Source organism: Dendrobates tinctorius, unplaced genomic scaffold (assembly GCF_039654945.1).
Source record: "Dendrobates tinctorius isolate UK_male_01 unplaced genomic scaffold, ASM3965494v1 ptg000257l, whole genome shotgun sequence".
In the NCBI taxonomy this organism is placed as follows: Eukaryota; Metazoa; Chordata; class Amphibia; order Anura; family Dendrobatidae; genus Dendrobates; species Dendrobates tinctorius.
In genome coordinates this window covers 4,195,447-4,209,469 of record NW_027361924.1, presented here as the reverse complement: position 1 = coordinate 4,209,469, position 14,023 = coordinate 4,195,447, and the positions used below count along the sequence as shown (strand labels likewise).

General features: G+C 49.3%; 2 protein-coding genes across 3 annotated transcripts; one reads left to right on the top strand and one right to left on the bottom strand.

Annotated features, from left to right (window-relative positions):
• The first annotated feature begins 59 nt into the window (after positions 1 to 59).
• SMCR8 (SMCR8-C9orf72 complex subunit) lies at positions 60 to 6,880 on the top strand. The gene is made up of 2 exons (XM_073558470.1): positions 60 to 2,594; positions 3,773 to 6,880. Exons 1-2 carry the CDS (start codon positions 400 to 402, stop codon positions 4,224 to 4,226), a joined length of 2,649 nt encoding a protein of 882 aa, XP_073414571.1. The 5' UTR covers positions 60 to 399; the 3' UTR covers positions 4,227 to 6,880.
• Positions 6,881 to 7,814: 934 nt separating this feature from the next.
• On the bottom strand, positions 7,815 to 13,916 carry SHMT1 (serine hydroxymethyltransferase 1). Of its 2 annotated transcripts, none has more exons than XM_073558472.1 (12): positions 13,771 to 13,916; positions 12,181 to 12,300; positions 11,639 to 11,784; positions 11,179 to 11,294; positions 10,865 to 11,025; positions 10,497 to 10,578; positions 10,176 to 10,388; positions 9,987 to 10,103; positions 9,770 to 9,892; positions 8,815 to 8,931; positions 8,514 to 8,624; positions 7,815 to 8,264 (listed from the first exon to the last, which is right to left on the bottom strand). In XM_073558472.1, exons 2-12 carry the CDS (start codon positions 12,274 to 12,276, stop codon positions 8,092 to 8,094), a joined length of 1,455 nt encoding a protein of 484 aa, XP_073414573.1. In that variant the 5' UTR covers positions 12,277 to 12,300; positions 13,771 to 13,916; the 3' UTR covers positions 7,815 to 8,091. The 2 variants fall into 2 exon arrangements, with proteins under 2 accessions (XP_073414573.1, XP_073414574.1); XM_073558473.1 differs by lacking the exon at positions 13,771 to 13,916 and adding an exon at positions 12,463 to 12,603.
• Between the last annotated feature and the right edge of the window lie 107 nt (positions 13,917 to 14,023).

Here is a 14,023-nt window from a genome sequence, read left to right as displayed (position 1 = left end):
TCTCCTGACCGCTCCTCCCCCCAGATGAGTCACAGTCAGGATTCACTGCTTCCAGACGCCAGAAAAAAAAAAAACGGCTCATTCACCCTGCAGAGCCGGCTCATTTCGTTCACAGCAGCGAGCCGGCTCTTTGTATCGGATCGTTCACGAACGACACATCACTACTTCTGACCCTCTCCAGGCTCCGTACTAGTCATGTGATCGTTGTCAGAACTACAATTCCCGGCATTCTTGTTTCTCCGGTGATGAGGAAGGAAGGACGATAACTTCCTGGCTGCTGGGTTTCTCTCGCTTATGTTCCGGACTTGTGTTACTTAAGCGGGAATCCGTGACGTCACTGGCATGTCATGTGGTTCGCAATTCAAGATGGCGTCCTCCCTGTGAGGTGTTTGTGACAAGATGATCGGCTCTCCGGATGTGGTGGCGTTTACCCGCGATGAGGAGTATGACTGCCCCCTGCAGGACTCCCCGGGGCTCCCAGAGGAGTACTCAGTGCCGCTGTTTCCAGAGAGCAGCCCCTGGTCCCGGCTTTCGGGGGCCAAATTCATCAGGGACTTCATCCTGATCTCGGAGTTCTCGGAGCAGGTGGGGCCACAGCCTCTTCTCACCGTCCCCGACGACCCCCGCGTCCGCGGTGCCTTCGACCTCAACTACTTCTCCCTGCGCATCATGTCGGTGGACTACCAGGCCTCGTTCGTGGGTCACCCCCCAGGGTCTTCGTACCCCAAGCTGAACTTCGTGGAGGACTCCAAGGTGGTCCTGGGCGACTCCAAGGAAGGGGCGTTCGCCTACGTGCACCACCTGACGCTGTACGACCTGGAAGCGCGAGGCTTCGTGCGCCCCTTCTGCATGGCCTACATCTCCACCGACGAGGACAAGATCATGGAGCAGTTCCTGCAGCTCTCGGGCGACTTCTCCAAGGCGTCCGAATGTCTCAAGACTGGAAACCGCAAAGCGTTCGCCAACGAGCTGGAGAAGAAGCTAAAGGACCTGGACTACACCCGGAGCGTCCTCCTGGACGAGATGGAAGAGCAGGAGAAGACGGACCACCAGGGTTTCTACACCACCCAGGCCATCGAGAAGGCCAACGAGCTGGGCAACGTGGAGAAGTCCATGATCGAGCACCAGGACCTCCTGCGACAGATCCAGTCCTACCCATACCGACACCTAAAGGGGGAGGACTACCAGCCATACGTGCCGGACCCAGTCACCACCTCCGACCACGAAGGTGACGACGATGACCCGGAGGTCTACACCCCTCGCTCCTCCTACACCCCCAAATTCATCAAAGCCAAGTCTTCCAAGTGTTTCGATAAGAAGCTGAAGACCTTGGAGGAGCTGGTGGACGTCTACTTTTTCACCCAGACGATGGACCTGCTGACGGCCATCGAGAAGCGCTATCGGGGCGACGTCAGCTACTTAGTCATGAGCCACCTGGACAGAACCCTCCTAGGGCAGCAAGCCATTGCAAACTTTCTCTTTGAGGACGTCTCCACCTTGGCTCTTAAACCGATCGCTAGGCAATATTTGAACCAGCCGAGTGCTGCTAAAGCGGCAGAAGACATGAAGCCCTCGGTCAGTGTGGAGTCCTACAAGTCCAGCGTGGAGTCTGTGCGGATTAAAATTGAGCAGGAGGCGTTCGACGATGACCAGGATGAGGCGACCAGCAACACAGAGGGTTTCGAGGCAGAGACCAAAGGGAGTGTGAGCAGTGGAGACAGCATCGAGGTTTTACAGACTGAGAAGTCTACGCTCCTCGTCCATTCGGAGAGTCAGCCGTGCCTGAGGCTTCATCCAAGCCCGCAGTCCAGACGGAAATCCGGCAGCCGGAGGACCATCAGCGAGGACAGCATTGAAGTCCTTAGTACTTGTACATCCGAAACTGTGATCCCTGAAGATTTTCGAGCCTCTTACCAAATAGCCATTAACGAAGAGGAGACCTCTGCCGAGGGTGAGGACTGTGCCAATTTCAAGGACAATGATCAAGCCAACGAGGTCGATCTGACTGTGGACCCGGCCTGTTGTATACGGACTGAGTCTCCCATTCTTGACGAGTTAGCCGGAGACTTTGTGCCAAGCGATGGCGTCGTAGTCAGCATGCCGCCTCAGGCTGGCAGGCACATCAGCCATATGTTCGGTTCGGTGAAATTCTACGTGGAGCAAGTGGACGACCCATCCGGGGAAAGCCCCGCTCCTCCTGAGTCCAACTACCTATTGAGTAGCAGGGACGCTGGAAAAATGACTGTGGACGAGGACTCCACCAGCTACAGAAGCGGCGCTTCCACCTGCTCCGATAGGACACCTTCCCCTCCCCCCGTTGCCACCATCACCGAACGCCAAAAAAGGAAAGCCGGCCAAAATGCTCTGATGTTCATCAGGCAGTACCCCTTTTCTCACCCCGCCATTTACTCTCTGCTCAGCGGGAGGACCCTCGTTGTGTTGGGCGAAGAGGAAGCCTTTGTGAAAAAACTTGTGACGGCGTTGTCCGTGTTTGTCCCTAATAATGGACACGTAGCCAAACCCATCAAGACGTGGGTGACCTCCCCCCTGCACGTCATGGATTTCCAGAAGTGGAAACTGATTGGACTTCAGAGGTAAAGACCCTGAAAAACGTCCCCATACTTGTGTGGTACTGAGTACTAGCTGTGTGGAGGAAATCTCATCCTCCGGCTGCGGTAATTGCCCTGCGCTCTGAATCTCTGGTGCAAATATTCACTGTGGATTTCATCTCTTCCTATATAGAGGAGAAATGTGCAGTGAATTAATCTCTTGTTATATGTGCGGATTATCTGTGGATTTTCATCCCTTGTGAAGTTATCCTTAAAAGGATTTTCCACTTACAGGAACTATCATTTTTAAATGCATGTATTTGGGATTAAATATCATTTTTGCAATTGGCTTTCATTATACCTTTTGCTTTTTCACGCTGATGTTTCCCTGTACATTTATATTTCCCATGCTGAAAACTCTTATCAGGACGTGCTCAGTTAACTCATTCATAGGCAGTAAAAATACGGAGGCTATAGAGATTTTAAATGAAATCCAATTGCAAAAGTAAAATTACTTTTTCAATTTTTTACCGGTACTTAAAAGCATGAAATTTGAGCTAAAAATTTAGCTCAAATTTCATGCTTTTAAGTACCGGTAAAAAATATTTTTTCCCCAAAGGTGGCTTCCCACTTTATCCTCGGGATCCGACTATTATGAATCAAGTCTTCTCCATATTAGATAATATCTGCATTATCAGTTTCTAGGAGGCAGTAACGGAAGCCATTACACAATTTACTCCGTGTCCTCGACCTCCTGTTTGGTTTCTTCCCCCTCTTCAGGGAGTCGGTTGTTCTACATCACTGACAATGTGAGAATGGTCCTCGCTGCTTTCTAATCCTCTGAAGCCCCTCTCCACATAATGGAGTCCCACTGGGTTTGTGGGTATAAAATCTGAGCGAGCAGAGCTGCAGTGTAAAGTATAGGAGGACAGAGTGGAACCCTGACATAGGAGCTAGATTTCTGACTTATTGCTCCACCCGGACTGTGATAGCTGTTGGGAGCCTAACATAAAAAAAAAATAAAAAATGGGGTTATGCCGACTTCTGCTAGCTGTCAGGGAATGCAAACGTTTTCCTGGTCATGTCCATCATGAATCGGTGACTATATAAGTGAGTTTCCATTCACTGATAGCAAGCAGAATTCTTAAATGGTAAGATGCAGTTGAAAAGTTTCAGAACTTTGTTACTTTTTAATAACTTTTTTTTTTCTTCTCATCTCGTAGGGGGGTCTCTCCTTCCGGATCCAACACTCTGCACACCCTGAGCCGATACAGCCGGTACGCCAGCATATTGGATGCGGACAACAAGACACTGCGGTGCCCTGTGTACAGAGGGACGCTCCTCCAGAGGGTGGCAGACCACCGCACACAGATTAGGAAGGGCAGCACTTACTACATGCACGTGCAGAGCATGCTGACCCAGCTCAGCGCTAAGGCCTTCCTCTTCACCTTTTGCCACCACGTCCACCTGCCCATCCGGGAGAAGGAGAGCGAGGAGTCGATAACCCAGCGCCGCGTCGCCTTCCTGCAGCAGCTCCTCGGCCTCTCCCACGAGGACAGTAAGATCGTAGAATACCTCTCGGAACTGCTCAAAATGCATTATCTAAGAGAATCGGGGACGCAGCTGCTTCCTGTGCTCAGATTTGATTACATCCCCAGCATTTTATACAAGATTTGACCCATCGGTCGCCCCCTGTAGAAACGTGTGGGTGTATAAGACTGCGCATTTTGGTCGGCTCCGCAGCCAAGAGAAGAATCTTGGGGGGGCTTTATTTACTTTTTTAACCTTTTGGTTTGTCACATTGTCTCTGCCAGTTTTTACTACTGAGGACCTATGTCAGTTGCTTTCAACCTGTGGCTGTCCTGGCATTGCAAAACTAAGGCTCCCAGCATGCCCTGGGAGCCAGTCGTTGTCAAATCTGGTGCCAATAGCTTTCGTGGCATGCTGGGAGTTGTAGTTTCGCAACAGCAGTCACAGTTTGATTATTAAAGAAAAAAAGAAGCCGGTGACCGGTAGGTGCCGAATCTGCTACTGGAGGGACACTGACCCTAAGGTCTAGCGTCTACTAGTGCTGGTGAGCGCAATCTCCTCTCCCCTTTCCCAATCATAGTCACTAATTTGTCATATATCTTCAAAGTCCTTTCCCTCCATGTATGGCTTTACAGTTGCATTCTTTTTTTTTTTCCGGCTTTGGTGCATAGAGTTTTGGAAAAAACATGACAAAAATCCTTCCAGTACAGGTGCATTTGTACATTCTTTGGCTGTGTTAACACACTGCGGTTTTCCAGGGGAATGTATTGTGCGAATACGGCCATAACGTTGGGTCCAGATGCAGAGCTTTTGCACTGATATTTACAGAAGAAGCGAAAGTTTTCACCCTGGTATCGGAGCACAAAAAACATTTTAAAACTGCACATTTTAGTAATTAGCCAGATTTTATTTTTACAGAGATCCGTCCTATAGGGGGCAGCTTTACAGCAGTCATTCCAGTGTCAGAGACAGTTTTTTTTTGTACATCTCACCTTCGTTCTCTTTTTGGGATTGAATCATCTATAGTCCCTGTTATCAGCCATTTCATTACTGAGGAGTGCAGGAACCTCCCCTCCCTTTATATCGCCTGGGTGGGGATTTTTTTTTCCCTTTACATCAGACCTGGCTGATATCCGCTGTTATAACGCTCCAGCACTATAAGCGCTAAACCTTAGAGTTAGCGGCCCCCAGCGCTCGCCGTCAGCCCAGTGTTATTTCTGTTTGCGTTTTGTAATTTACTTGTAAGATTTGTGCTTCCTGGCAGTGAATGGGAATAGTCTCTTGCTATGTGTAGTGAATAATGTCCAATCTTGGTTACAGGACTTGTCAGAGTTACAATCCCATCTGCCATTTAAGCCTGACTTGGTCAACCCCTGCTTGCCGTCAGTGAATGGAAACATTTATCAATTATTGGAGAACGTTTTCACTCTGCTTCATCTAATAGAGGTTTATGAAGTCAGATTTGCATCACCACAATCCGATTTTCTTTGTCTAGATTCACCTCTGCTTGCCGGCAGTGAGTGGAAACGATCAGATGAATCGTTTCACTTACTGACAGCAAGCAGGGCGTTTACCAAGAAGAACCACTTCCACAGCTGTTAAGGAAAGATTTGGTAAAAGCACTGCTTGCCATCAGGGAGAAAAGCATTCACAGATCTCTGAATGGAGTGATGCTAGAAAGCAGAATGTGCCAGCACTTACAATCTCTTTTTATTGAACTTGTAAGCGCTGCTGTGATCTCTGGAGCGTGCAGTTACCTGCTAATCCCGTCCAAGCTGCAGTGGTCTGTCTCCTAGGACTCAATGACTGTAAATTGCAAAACTGCTTTGATTATGTGGAAAACCCTGTTAAGCTTTCAGTACAAAATTACACAACCTCTAGTGTTTTGTTTAGGACTTTCAGGGCATGCTGGGAGTTGTAGTTTCAACACAGCTAAAGTGTTGCTGACTGTTAACCCTAGACAGATGGATTGTCGCCCTCTCTTTATAGAGGTCCATTGGGAGGGGCACAGTGGTGGGCGGAGCATGACACCAGGAGCAAGCTCTGCCCCATCAGACAGAACCATGAAGGGAGTTTTCCTTTCGCGGCTCCAACTGTGAAAGATCGGTGTCCGTCCGTCTGGGGTGTTCAGTCGGTTGCAAGTTCTTGAAGAGGCTGCACACGTTTAGGTGGCTTGGCTGCTGTGGAACTAAAAGTCTCAGCAAGCGCTGCAGGAAGCATTTAGGAAAAAGTGTCCCTCAGCAGACCAGATGGTAACCGACTGCAGTGCGCCCTCTAGTGGAGATGTATATAATCCTCACAGATGGTGTTATTAATGGACTTTCCACAGCACTGACTTCGCACTGCTGCTGTTTCGGTTCAGTCTGGTCTGTAAATGAGCTCAATGTAAAGTGTTTTATGAAGCTGTGAACGCTCCTGGTATTTAACCCTCGTACATAGATGTGATTGGGGGCCCCCCCCCCCATTTTAATTTCGGTTTGTCCTTTGGCCGAAGCTCGCTGGAGGTGCAGGGGTCTCACGGTAACTCCACTGTTCTGGTGCCGCCATAACACTCAGGGTTCACACCACCACCACAGCAGGTTCAGTAATATAACCCTTCCGCTTCCTGCAGCTTTGTTACACCAGATGATGATGGGAGTTGTAGTTGGAGATCAGCTGGTGTACCAAAGATATATCCTAGTTATATTGGTGCATGCGAGGACCCATCCATGCTCACAAAAACCTGCTGCATGACCCCAAAACTGTAATTTGTTGTCAAATCCACTTGAATAAATTGAGAGATTTATCTCTGGTCTCATGGACACAGCTGATTATTGCATCCAGAGCTGGAAAAGATTGATTACAGTTGGCATGACTGATACACTTGTCTGACAACCCACGGACGGGGGTGGGGGTGTGTGCGCGCATGTGCCCATAGCCATATTGGTTGCCACATCTCTACCACATCATTTTCTTTGTATCCGAATTTTGCTAAAGATTAGATGGCCAGGGGTGCAAGAACCCCCCTCAATTACCTGGGAGAGTGCAGGGGAAGGGAAACAGTGTAGTCAGCCGGTAACCATATTATTCACAGCTGCCCCAAAGCAAGAGCTGGTTTTTCAGCATTTTCCCTTCTGTTTATTTAGGGCAGTCATGGCATAATGGCAGAGTCAGACAGCCGTATGGAACTCATGCGAGAATCGCATCGCACTGCATGGACTGGCCCGGCACCTCTCCTGACCTGCGCAAGACAGCATGATGGATTACTATACAGCTGTCAAGCTCAGGTCAGAAGAGCCAACAGCCAGGACAAGTTTTACGATGTGATTCTCGCACGAGAAATACGGCCGTCTGACTCTGCCCTAATGCAGAGGGGATTGGCAACTTTCAGCTACACATATTGTGAAACTACAACTCCCAGCATGCCTTGGGCAGCTATCTGGTCGTTTTACAACAGCTGAAATGCCGGCGGTTGTTAATCCCTGGTATATGGAGACCATCTTTTAATAGATCCAAGATGGCTGTGACGCTCAAAGCACCGGAGAAAGGAGCGGCTGCTGTGCGATTCCCTGGCAGAAGAGTGCAGTGTTGCCCCTAATGAATTGAATAAGTCCAGCTACTATACTAGCCCTTCTTTCTCAGGATTAGTGGGGGGGGGGGGGGGGGGTCTCACATTTTAGACCACCCCAATCATAAAGTGGTGCCATATCCAATCACTTTTATAATGTGGGAATTAATAAATAAAAAAAAAATTAGTACATTTTCAGAGACATTTATTCCAGCAGGTTTGGCGGTGGCACAAAGTGAACAGCGGATAGCACCCCCCACGTCATGCTGCCAGAATGGCTGCAAAATTGAGGACCACATGGCCACAATCACGAGGGGTTTCTGACCCTCGAGGAGGAGGTGTGACTATGGGCCCAGGATGAATGAAATCACTTTTCCTAATTATAGCCATGTTTCCTCAGCAGCTGATATTTGATATCTGGCTCTTGTATGGCGAAAGTTCTTCCGTTATATCCCTACACAACACTCACAAGTCAGGCAAGCCGGGGAGAGGAAAAGAGCCGGAGAACTGCTCCACCTCCTCCTTCAGGGACGAGATCTTCTCTCGGTATTTGTCGTCCGACGCCAACTTGTCCTTAAACTCCTTCAGGGTCGCCTTTGGGTTCATGTCGTTCTGAATCTCCAGAGTGATTAAGATGCCTGATTTAAAAAAAAAAAAAAAAAAAAAATGAAAAAAGAAAAAAAATTAAAAACCATCTTCCAGAAAACAGCACCACCCCGACTAGAGGTCATCTCTAGTATTGCAGCTCAGTTCTGTTGAAGTGAATGGGGCAGAGCTGCAAATCATCACCTGTGCAATACTAAGGAAATCCTAAAAACATGATCTGTTGGGGGCCATAAGGACTGGTGATTGGGAAACACTGGCCTAGAACCACCACCACCACCCACCTTGGTGAATGAAGTGTGCAACTTTTTTAAAGTCTTCTTCTTTAAACCCTCGAGAAGTCAGAGCTGGGGATCCAAATCGAAGGCCGCTGGGACGGAGGGCACTCTTGTCACCTGCCAGAACAGGGGGGCAGACAATGGATTAGGCCACTTACTAGTCAACATACAATATTCAGAGACTGTAGATTAGATTTGACGGCCGCACCGCCTTACTGACGTCCATTACTAGTGCGGTGGCGGTTGCTCGAGTGTCTGTCGGAGGCAGATTTTCTGCCTTCAGGTCTATAGTAAGACTTGCACTCACCCGGACAGGTGTTCTTGTTGCAGGCGATGGCGCAGGCTTCAAGGACCTTCTCGGCTCGCCCTCCGTCAGTCTTCTTGTCCTTCAGGTTGACCAGAATGAGATGATTATCGGAGCCGCCTGTTAAAATGACAGAAAAGGTTTCCGTCCAGAGATGCCAATTTTTCTTTACAAAGGGGTCCAGTAACAAGTCCAGTTTAGAAAGTAAATGACTTACTAATCATTGGGGGGATCCCAGAAGAGGTCTCAAATATCTCAGCTATATCAATTATCTATGGGACTGCGCTCCACTCTTACCAGTATTCCCATAGACTATTAATGGAGCAGTGGTCTGCATCCATAGCCACTGCAGCTTTTAAGAGTCCTGTTGAAGACCTGTGAGGGTCCGACTGATGCGGTTAAGTTTGTTTTGGAAACAGCGCAAGTATTTGGCTGCACAAGAGTTTATATACTTTTATGAAACAACGCATGGTGACTCCTGGGATCAGAAAAAGAACCACTGATTTTGGCCATCCCTTTGATTACTGAGGCCAAGAGAGACCTGAGGAATCATCCATTTAATCAGGTCACCAAGTTTCCTAGTGACATAGTTGGGACCCCGCGTGGAGTAAGCCTGCAGCCTCATGGCTATGTATTCATTAAGCCGGCCATACAAATTAATGTCTGTCAGGGGAGCGATGTTTCGGCTGTCAGCTGTCTCTCCCATACAATGGATTGTTTCAGCGTTCTCTGAAAAACAATGACTGACTTGGCCAGCAGCTTATGTCCAGGAGAACAATGTGCCTGGACATGTCTGATTTCAGTCTGCCGATCGACATCTCCCCTGACCAGTCAATATCGGTGCCACACAGTGGGTCAAGTTCCTTTCCCCCCATCATATCGGACAGAGGATCCTTCCCAGGACATTGGCTTCTTACATCAGCACTTCTGCTTTGTAAATCATTTGCAGCTTTCTTACCGGTGACGATGTGATAGCCCAGTTCTTCCAATGCACTTGCCAACGCCTGGCAATTAGAGACGACCTGTTTCTGGTACAACCTGAACTCCGGGCTCATGGTTTGTTTTAGGGTCACAGCAATGCCTATAATAAATCAGGATGAAACTGTAAAAGCTCAGTGGCAGGTGATCCATGATCCTGTCATACGTTGTTTGATGGCAACGAGGGTGGGTCGTACCTGCAATAGCATGATTATGGGGTCCACCTTGTAGGCCGGGAAACACTGCTTGATTAATCAGACTCTCATAATTGTACAGGATTTCCTTCCCAGTCTTTGGATCCACGCTTCGGACTCCTAACGGAGACAAATCAAGTTAATGCCGCAGTCGTTAAGTCCGATTCTCTCCCCCCGTAGAGGACTACTCACCTTTCCGGTAAAAGATCATGCCAGCACGACATCCGCGCAGGGTCTTGTGTGTCGTGGTGGTGACAACATCGCAATGCTCAAAGGGAGACGGTACCACGCCGGCTGCCACCAAGCCACTAATGTGCGCCATGTCGGCCATGAGGACTGCATTGTTTTCATCGGCGATCGTCCTCATTCGGCCATAATCCAGATTCCGGGAGTAGCAGCTGACACCTTAGACAAAAATAAAGTTTTTTTTTTTCCTTATTTTAAAATTTAGCAAAAATGCCAGTCAGATATTTGGAAAGAATGTCACCAGATGATGGTGGTTTTAGTACTCACCGGCGATGATAAGTTTGGGATGAAACAAGCGGGCGTTTTCCTCCAGTCTGTCGTAGTCTATATAACCAGTGTCTGGATTCACCTGTGATCAAGGTGAAGACAGAGCAACATGTGATGCTGAAATACTCTGTGCAGCTGGAGAGGGAGGAGGATGATTCTTCCATTTTCTTAACAGGCATTACCTTACTCTTACATTTCATCCCTGCCCATGTAGCTCTGACCTTACTAACATCAGGTCACTTTCCTCCCACAAGATCAGTGCACTCTTCTCCTGCTGCTATAGTCATTCCCATGATCTGACTGTCCACAGAGTGCTCAAATCACTGGATGTCATGGATCTTACAAACGGCGATGTGACGACTGCTCACCTTGTACGGCATGGATTCAAAAAAGATGGATGTGGCTGAGATTTTCTTCTTGTCGGTCATGAAGCCGTGGGTGAGGTGCCCCCCGTCAGGCAGGTCCAGCCCCATGATCCTCCCATGAGGCTCCACCAAGGCAGTATAAACAGCAAAATTTGCAGGTGATCCTAGAATCGAAAAACACTTTTTTTTGGCAATACATGGAGCGAAATCGGCAGCAAAATTCACAAATCATAAATGCAGATTTGCTGCAAAATCTGGAGGAAAAGCCACTGCAATGTGCAGACGCGCCACAAGACATCTGCATTATTATCTCTCACCTGAATACGGCTGCACATTCACGCCCCATTTCTGGGGGTTCAGACTGTACGCCTCCAGAGCCCTCTCCTGACACAGCCGCTCCAGCTCATCCACGTGCTCCGTGCCGCCGTAGTACCTGTGGGGTGACAACATAAAAACGGAGTCTCACGTGTGAGGTCATATTGACTCTCTCAAAAATATGTCTTGTTTCTTCCAAAGACAGCGCCACACGGGTGCACAGGATGGGTCTGGAGTCACAGTTTGGGCCTATGAGAGTCATAAGGACTGGGGGCTACATTACACATAACCTGGGGATAGAGATGCTGCTGTGTTGTTTTTTTTTGGAAGAAAGCCGCCATGTGTTTCTAATCTTGGACAACCCCTTTAAAACGTAATAAGTAGAGGCCACAGATTGCCCCAATCCCATGTGACATGACATGCTGCATATTTTGGTGATGCGCACTCCTGTCGCCCCCTCACCTCTGTCCCGGGTAACCCTCCGAATACTTATTATTCAGGCATGATCCCAGAGCCTGCAAAACTGCGCAGCTGGCGAAGTTCTCGGAGGCGATGAGCTCCAGCCCGTAGCACTGCCGGCGCTTCTCCTTCCGGATGATCTCGTACACCTACAAATAAAGTATAAAATATAACCTGGGATTTCCTTAATGCAGTAGACGTCCTTTAGTCCGGCATCTGATGGTCCAGAAATCTTGAAAATCTAGTACACCCATCCAAGTGAATGGTGAAGGATATAAAAGCCCCCCCCCCCCCCCCTTTACATTTAGCGATGCACCAGCGATCCGAGCCGGTCAGGTTCGCTGGTGCATCGCTAAATGATCGCTAGTGAGCTGTCACACAGGCAGATCTCACAGCGATGCAGCAGCGACGCAGCGCACGATACTGACGTCCTCCCGCCCGCCTCCATGCGTCGCTCGTCGGCGCCAGCAGGACCCCACTTAAGTGTGCCACCACCTCTGCATTCTCAGTCGCATGCGACTCTAAGTCTCCCCCTGATTTCTTACCTCCGGATCATTTGTTTCAAGAGGCTCCAGTACCATCCGGCTATGAGATGCCCACAGGTCGGCATGCCCGCCGTTGATCACTGGGGAGTTTGCCATTGTCCTGCCTCAGATACGTCGCTTCTGAAACAAAAAAAAAATAAAAAATGAAAACAGTGAATTCATAGCCATTTAAAGGGGTTGTCCGGACTTTGGTCAAAAGTTGTGTGATCGCTAAATCGCGGCAGCGTAATGTGAAAATGCAAGATTTGACCAGCGGCGAAAATCGGGAATAGATCCACGTACAGCGACTGCAGACCCCCTTTAAGGTCTTGGCTTGCTGTCAGTGAATGGCAACCTTCATGTTTACAGCTGAATCTGACAAAGATACATTAAATGGAAACTTATCGGTGCCGGAGGCTCGCCTGCAACAGGAGGCTCGCCCGCCACTGACACCAGCCGATGGAGGGTGAAAACAAAAGCTTACATATTAACTTTCCAAGGGCGTCAGAAAGTTGGGAGCGAAATTGCCTCAGTCACTTCCAAGTATCAAAGGTCTTCGGTGGAGACACAAACAACCACCACACGGAGGGTTAACAGTATACATGCCAGAAAGACCAGACACCCCCTCTAGTCAGCCGTGGTGACCCCCACGTTTCACAGGCAGATAAAAAAAAAAAAAACCCTTGGCCATTTTTGTTGTGAGAACCAGTGTCCCAGGAAAGAGGTGGTGGTGCTGGTGTTGGGTTCGCTAGACAACCAGCGGCCCGGGACACAGAAAATGGAGGATTCTCCTGACAACCAGCGTCCCGGGACACAGAAAATGGAGGATTCTCCTGACAACCAGCGTCCCGGGACACAGAAAATGGAGGATTCTCCTGACAACCAGCGTCCCGGGACACAGAAAATGGAGGATTCTCCTGACAACCAGCGTCCCGGGACACAGAAAATGGAGGATTCTCCTGACAACCAGCGTCCCGGGACACAGAAAATGGAGGATTCTCCTGACAACCAGCGTCCCGGGACACAGAAAATGGAGGATTCTCCTGACAACCAGCGTCCCGGGACACAGAAAATGGAGGATTCTCCTGACAACCAGCGTCCCGGGACACAGAAAATGGAGGATTCTCCTGACAACCAGCGTCCCGGGACACAGAAAATGGAGGATTCTCCTGACAACCAGCGTCCCGGGACACAGAAAATGGAGGATTCTCCTGACAACCAGCGTCCCGGGACACAGAAAATGGAGGATTCTCCTGACAACCAGCGTCCCGGGACACAGAAAATGGAGGATTCTCCTGACAACCAGCGTCCCGGGACACAGAAAATGGAGGATTCTCCTGACAACCAGCGTCCCGGGACACAGAAAATGGAGGATTCTCCTGACAACCAGCGTCCCGGGACACAGAGAGAGGGGTGTGGGGGTGGGTGTGCGCTTCCTGACCACCAGGGTCCCAGGACAGAGGTGGTGGAGGATTCTCCTGACAACCAATGCCTCAGGACACACACAGGGGAGGGTTCTTCTGACAACCATTGCTCCAAGCGAGGTGGCACTTCTGACAACCTTTGTGCCGGCAGCACTACTATCTACCAGGCATCACACCCACTCCTGACCTTATAGCAGGCGGCCCGGGCTCGCTCTCTACAGCCTGCAGGTACCGTCCGCCTCGGGATCTCCGTTTCTCAGCCGGTGTCCACTCTGCTACTCCCGACCACGCCACGTTCTCGCCCGCACTTGTAGCTAGAATCTGGCACATAGCCTAACCAATCACAGCCAGACACTGATTTAGCCAGGCCAATCATCAAGAGGCACACAAAATCAATGACCAATCACTGCCAAGTACTCCATCAAGCTAGCCAATGAAAG

Bases quoted from the DNA above. Each gene is read 5' to 3' on its own strand.
- SMCR8 (XM_073558470.1), top strand. From the start codon at position 400: ATGATCGGCTCTCCGGATGTGGTGGCGTTTACCCGCGATGAGGAGTAT. The intron at 2,595-3,772 runs GTAAAGACCCTG...CTCATCTCGTAG, and splicing joins AAACTGATTGGACTTCAGAG to GGGGGTCTCTCCTTCCGGAT.
- SHMT1 (XM_073558472.1), bottom strand. From the start codon at position 12,276: ATGGCAAACTCCCCAGTGATCAACGGCGGGCATGCCGACCTGTGGGCA. The intron at 10,389-10,496 runs GTGAGTACTAAA...TTTTTGTCTAAG, and splicing joins TCCCAAACTTATCATCGCCG to GTGTCAGCTGCTACTCCCGG. The intron at 8,625-8,814 runs GTGAGTGCAAGT...CTGTTCTGGCAG, and splicing joins CAACAAGAACACCTGTCCGG to GTGACAAGAGTGCCCTCCGT.